Genomic DNA, 5,257 nt, shown 5'->3' with positions numbered 1-5,257 from the left:
AAACCTATGCCATCTCAGAGCTTCTTTCCATGTGCACACTGGTGCACACAGGATTTATGTGAGGGCTTTGCGCCTCTACATAAATCAACGAAGCGTCTGCGCTGCAGGGACATTTTTAAGCCCAGTGCAGAAGACTGTGTACTTATTAAATGTCCCCCTATGAGTTTACTGCACCCAAGGAGTCAATAATATAGAATTTTATTTTCACTGGTCCCAGTTACTTCGTATAATGCACAACAGGCACTCAGTTACTTGGTAAATTGGATACTGGCTTGACAGCTCCCACAGAAAATCACCCACCATCAACCCACAATCCACCATCCTCTCCTCTCTGTCCCTATATCTCACTATTGCTCTCCGTATTTTTCTCTAACTTCCTGCTACGATCTTGCTCTCTCCTCCACACACAGCCGACTGCCCACCTCTAGGAAGCAAATTACCTTATATAGGGGGTGAGGGAGGATTGCTGACATCACATTGGGGTTTGCAGGTGATTGGACAGGTACTAGGAAATAAAGATTGTACTGTGAGCTAACATGATCGGCCGCCATCTTGCCCGCCATTTTTGGTGAATTTGGTTAATGAATCTCTGTGAATTTGCCTCGCTCATCTCTACTCTTGTGGTTGGATATTCTAGGCTTTACTATACTAGCCTGATGTCACAAAATTTGTGTGCAATTTTTGTTTCCTCGTCATTTTTATTGATCTGTTTTTATGCAACATTTGCATTAAAAGTTCCATATAAAATGTATTTCAATGGACTGTAAATGTAGCCCATAAGTGGTGCTGTTACCCGACAGTGAATCTTTATGTAGCTTTGACCTTATTAGAGTTATGAACAACCTATAAAAGTAGGTGTCAAGGCCGACGTTTTGGAAGTAAGTGTACAAGAAAAGCCCCACTACTACACTCTCCAGCATTTCTCTGCCTGCACATACTTATACATAAGTGTCTTTATACTCTCTATCATCTCCCGATTCCTCAAACTGTAAACTATAGGGTTAATAAGCGGCGTTAACACTATGTAGATTAAAGACTTCAACTTGTTGTCATTCTGAGCGTTTTTTCCAGACGGCACTATATAGATGGCGATCAGCATGCCATAATAAACGCAGACCACTAGCAGGTGAGAGCTACAGGTGGAGAAAGCCTTCTTCCGTCCAGACATGGATGAAATCTTGAAAATGGTAAAGAAGATGCAGATGTAAGACGCAACAATCAAAAGAAATGGAAAAAAGATACTAAGCAAAGCAACAACAAGATCTTCCCACAATAGAATAAAATTGTAAGAAGTTGAAATTTGAAGAATTTCATCAATGTCACAAAAGAAATGGTCAACGACGTTGGAGCCACAAAACTCCATCTGGACTATAACTATCAGTTCACTTGAAATAAGGAAACAGGAAAAGATCCAAGAGACACTCACAAAGTACAGACAGTTCTTAGTATTTATGATGGCGGCATAGTGTAATGGGTAACAGATGGCAAGATATCGATCATAGGACATAACTGTTAGGATGTATAGCTGAGCTATCAGGAGGAAGGTATGTAAATAATATTGGAGAATACATCCAGTTAGAGATATGTGACCGCCTCCCCATAGAATCACATGTAACAATGCCGGTAAGACGTTGGATGTGAGTAATACATCAGCTATTGCTAGATTCTTAAGGAAGAAGTACATGGGACGTCTAAGTTGCTGACTGACTGATACCGATACAATGATAAGAAGGTTTCCAACCAGTATGGCTATGAAAATTAGAAGGACGAATAAGAAGAACACAATTTTATAATTGTAAAGGTTTTTGAATCCTTGAAGAAAAATCTCATTTACGGAGGTGGCATTGTCCTCACACATCTTCCTGGTACATAATAATAAGTCCTCCAGATCTGTGAAAGTCAAGAAATTTAAATATTTAGATCATGACAGTAAAGTATAAGAAGAAAGGAACAAGTTTAAAAGTTGCACTTGCACGTGGGTTCTTAAACCATGGGGGTCAATGAAGTCAGAGGTGTGTAGATGACAATTGATAGACAGTATGATTTACATCCACTTAATTAAAAATACTGCCCCTCGGAAACTCTGCAAATATGCCACCTGAGGTTATAAACTCATTTGGCCTCATGGCAGAAATAGCCCTGACCTTAAATATAGGGTGCGGAGAGGAAATAGTAATGCCTGGTACAGACAGGTCAACAGACATTCTGCATTAGAAGACATCACTATCATTAGAAATGAGCAAATTTACAGTAAGTTTGGGTTTGTCTCAAACTAAACTCTCGGCATTTGACTCTCAGTAGCTGGAAATGATGGATAAGCCATAGGGTTGTCTGGAAAACATGGATACAGTCATAGCCCGAGGGCTGCATACAGCCTCTTTAGCCAACGGGAGTCAAATGCCAAGTGGCCAGGCTCAAGCAAACCAGTACATACTGTAAGCTTGCTAATTTTTATTCATCATACATAGGTTCATACGAAGTATTTTGGTCAACATTTGGTCCCTAATTTTTGCCAATGCCAGAAAAAGGGCTAATTTTAAAATTTTAGTTTTTCTCTGTGTTGCCCGAATATACCGACTATAATACTAAATGTGAACCCAGTCCCAATGTTATGTAAGGCAGGAGTAATGGGCTATCTTATATAACTCTGGTAAGAACATTAGGATAAATTTGTATTTTAGCATATTTATGATCCAAAACATTGCTTTCCTAATATAAAGTACAAAATCAAGGTTAAAGGTGTGCAAAAGTAGCTGTAATTTTTTTAGAAATTTAAAAATAATTCTACACCATTGCATTCTGTATAAGGATGGTCCGAACCTGTCGAGGTTCGGGTTCGTATGAACCCGGACTCTCGGCAATGATTCCCGCTGTCTAGCCGCTCCGTGCAGCGGGTGGATACAGCGGAAGGACCGCCTGGAAAACTGGGATACAGCCTATGGCTATGGCTGTATCCCAGTTTTCCTGGCGGTCCTCTTGCTGTATCCACCCTCTCCACGGAGCGGGCAGACAGCGGGAATCATTGCCAAGAGTTCGGGTTTGTACGAATCCCTAATTCTGTAGACCAGTGTTTTTCAACCTCAATCCTCAAGTTTATTTCAGGATTTGCTTAGTGTTGCACATGTAATATAAGTATGGTCAGTGCATCAGGCATTGCCCAAGCATTGTTTAAATGGCATATGTTCAAAGCAAGACCTTAACCCCTTAACGACGCATGCCGAGTATACCCGTCATGCCGCCATTAAGGAGATGCAGAGAGGGCTGCAGGCGCCGCCCCTCTCTGCAGCGCGCATCACCCGGCTGTTATGCAGCGTACGGCTAATTAGCTAGTTAGATGCAGCTGTCTAAGATGACAGCTGCATCTAACCAACTATTGCAGCCCATCCCTGGTGTCTAGTGGGGAAGATCGCCCCCAATGCAATCGTGGAGGGGCGATCCCTTCTGCTTACTGGGCCGGGCCTCAAGGTCTGTATGACGTTAATCCCGGCTCGGCAATAGATTTCTTCTGGCTCCAGAAGCCCTAAGCAATCTATCACTGATCTCCTGGATCAGTGTATTGTAATTACACTGCAGTGGTCTCTATGAGAGATCACTGCAGTAATAATAAAAGGCCCCCTGGGGGACTAAAAGTTAAAGTAAAAAAAAAAAATCATCAATTAAAATCCTCTCCCCTGATAAAAGTCTGAATCACCCTACTTTTCCTATTTTATAAATAAAAATAAATAAATAAACAAAATATACATATTTGATATCGCTACATGCATAATCACCCGAACAATTAAATGATCACATTCTTGATCTCGCACGGTTAATGGTGTAAGCGCAAAACCCCGCCAAAGTGCAAAAAAAAAAAATTGTAATAAAAAGTCACATATATGCAATCAAGGCACCAATAGAAAGTACAGATCATGGCACAAAAAAATGACACCTCCCACTGCCCTATAGACCAAAAAATAAAAGTGCTATAAGGATGGAATAGAGCAATTTGAAGAACTTTTTTTTTTTAAAGGTTTTTTTTTAAAGCCACCAAATAAAATAAAAGTTGTACAAGTTACATATCATTGTAATCGTACCTATTTGAGGAACATAAATAACATGTTAATCGCCATGGGGCAAACGGTGTGGACACAAAACCACCCCAAATAAAAAAAATTGCCCTTTCACTGCAGAAACAATTTTTTTTCCGGTTGTGAAGCATATTTTATGGAAAAATTTAACCTGTCATTGCAAAGTACAATTAGTGTCACAATAAAAAGGGCTCATGTGGGTCTGTAGGTGAAATAATGCAAGCGCTATAGCTTTTAAAACACAAGGAGGAGAAAATGTAAGAGCAAAAACTAAAATTGGCTCCGTCCTTAAAGGGTTAAAGGGGTTGTGTCATCATTAAAATTCTTTCTAATTTATAAGCATACTGTTATAGAGCAGGAACAATGAAACAGATTGATATTTATCTTTGTGGGAAAAGATTCAGCAGAACATGTAACTTACTGAATTAAATGTGTCACTCAATGATAGGACCTCCCACTGGACTCCTAAATGTTGAAAGATCAAAAATTTTAATCAATAAATCACAAGTTTTACTTAACCTTTCCCCACAATATATATACACACTCTTCCAGCTCTATAACATGATGTTGATAGATCAGAATACATGTATGTGTTCCCTTTAAGAATTACATTTGAGAAACACTACACTATTCAGATTTTTTCAGATGTAAGTAACACCATAATGTTGTTGTTTCAATCTAGTCACCTCATTTACATACCGTAAGCAAGTTGAATTTCCAAAGCTGATCTTGAATAAATGAGATAATAGTTTCTTATTGAAAATGGATTTTTTATGGATGATAAATAACTTGCAAAAAATAAAATATTGTATAGGTACATATGGAAAAAAATAAAAATAAAAAATCTGTTGCGTTAGTGTCCTTGGGTGCTAGGTTTTTATACCTTGCTCCGCACACCTGACACACGCCATTGATTATATAGCCTGGTTTGTAACATATCAGTCAAATCCTTGTGGGTATAAATATATGAAAAAACAACAACATATAAATCCCCTGTGTATATGGGAGAGAAAACAAGAAATGCAATTATCCTTGTTAATTAAAACATGTAAAAGAAGAAAAAAAAAGAGAAATGTTTATACTCATTTTATAGATGTCTTCACGCACCTGAGGATCCATTTTTGGTTTAATTTAGATGAAAATTACTGATCCAATAATGAAGTGTGAATGAGACCTCTAAAGTCAAAAAG

At 38.7% G+C, this 5,257-nt stretch overlaps 1 protein-coding gene across 1 annotated transcript; it reads right to left on the bottom strand.

The window, feature by feature from the left end:
* Nucleotides 1-904: 904 nt before the first annotated feature.
* On the bottom strand, nucleotides 905-1,858 carry LOC138789221 (olfactory receptor 1M1-like). The gene has a single exon (XM_069967830.1). It carries the CDS (start codon nucleotides 1,856-1,858, stop codon nucleotides 905-907), a length of 954 nt encoding a protein of 317 aa, XP_069823931.1.
* Between the last annotated feature and the right edge of the window lie 3,399 nt (nucleotides 1,859-5,257).

This window comes from Dendropsophus ebraccatus, chromosome 4 (assembly GCF_027789765.1).
Source record: "Dendropsophus ebraccatus isolate aDenEbr1 chromosome 4, aDenEbr1.pat, whole genome shotgun sequence".
In the NCBI taxonomy this organism is placed as follows: Eukaryota; Metazoa; Chordata; class Amphibia; order Anura; family Hylidae; genus Dendropsophus; species Dendropsophus ebraccatus.
Note: the sequence above shows the minus strand (reverse complement) of the source record. Positions and strands in the feature narration are given on the sequence as shown.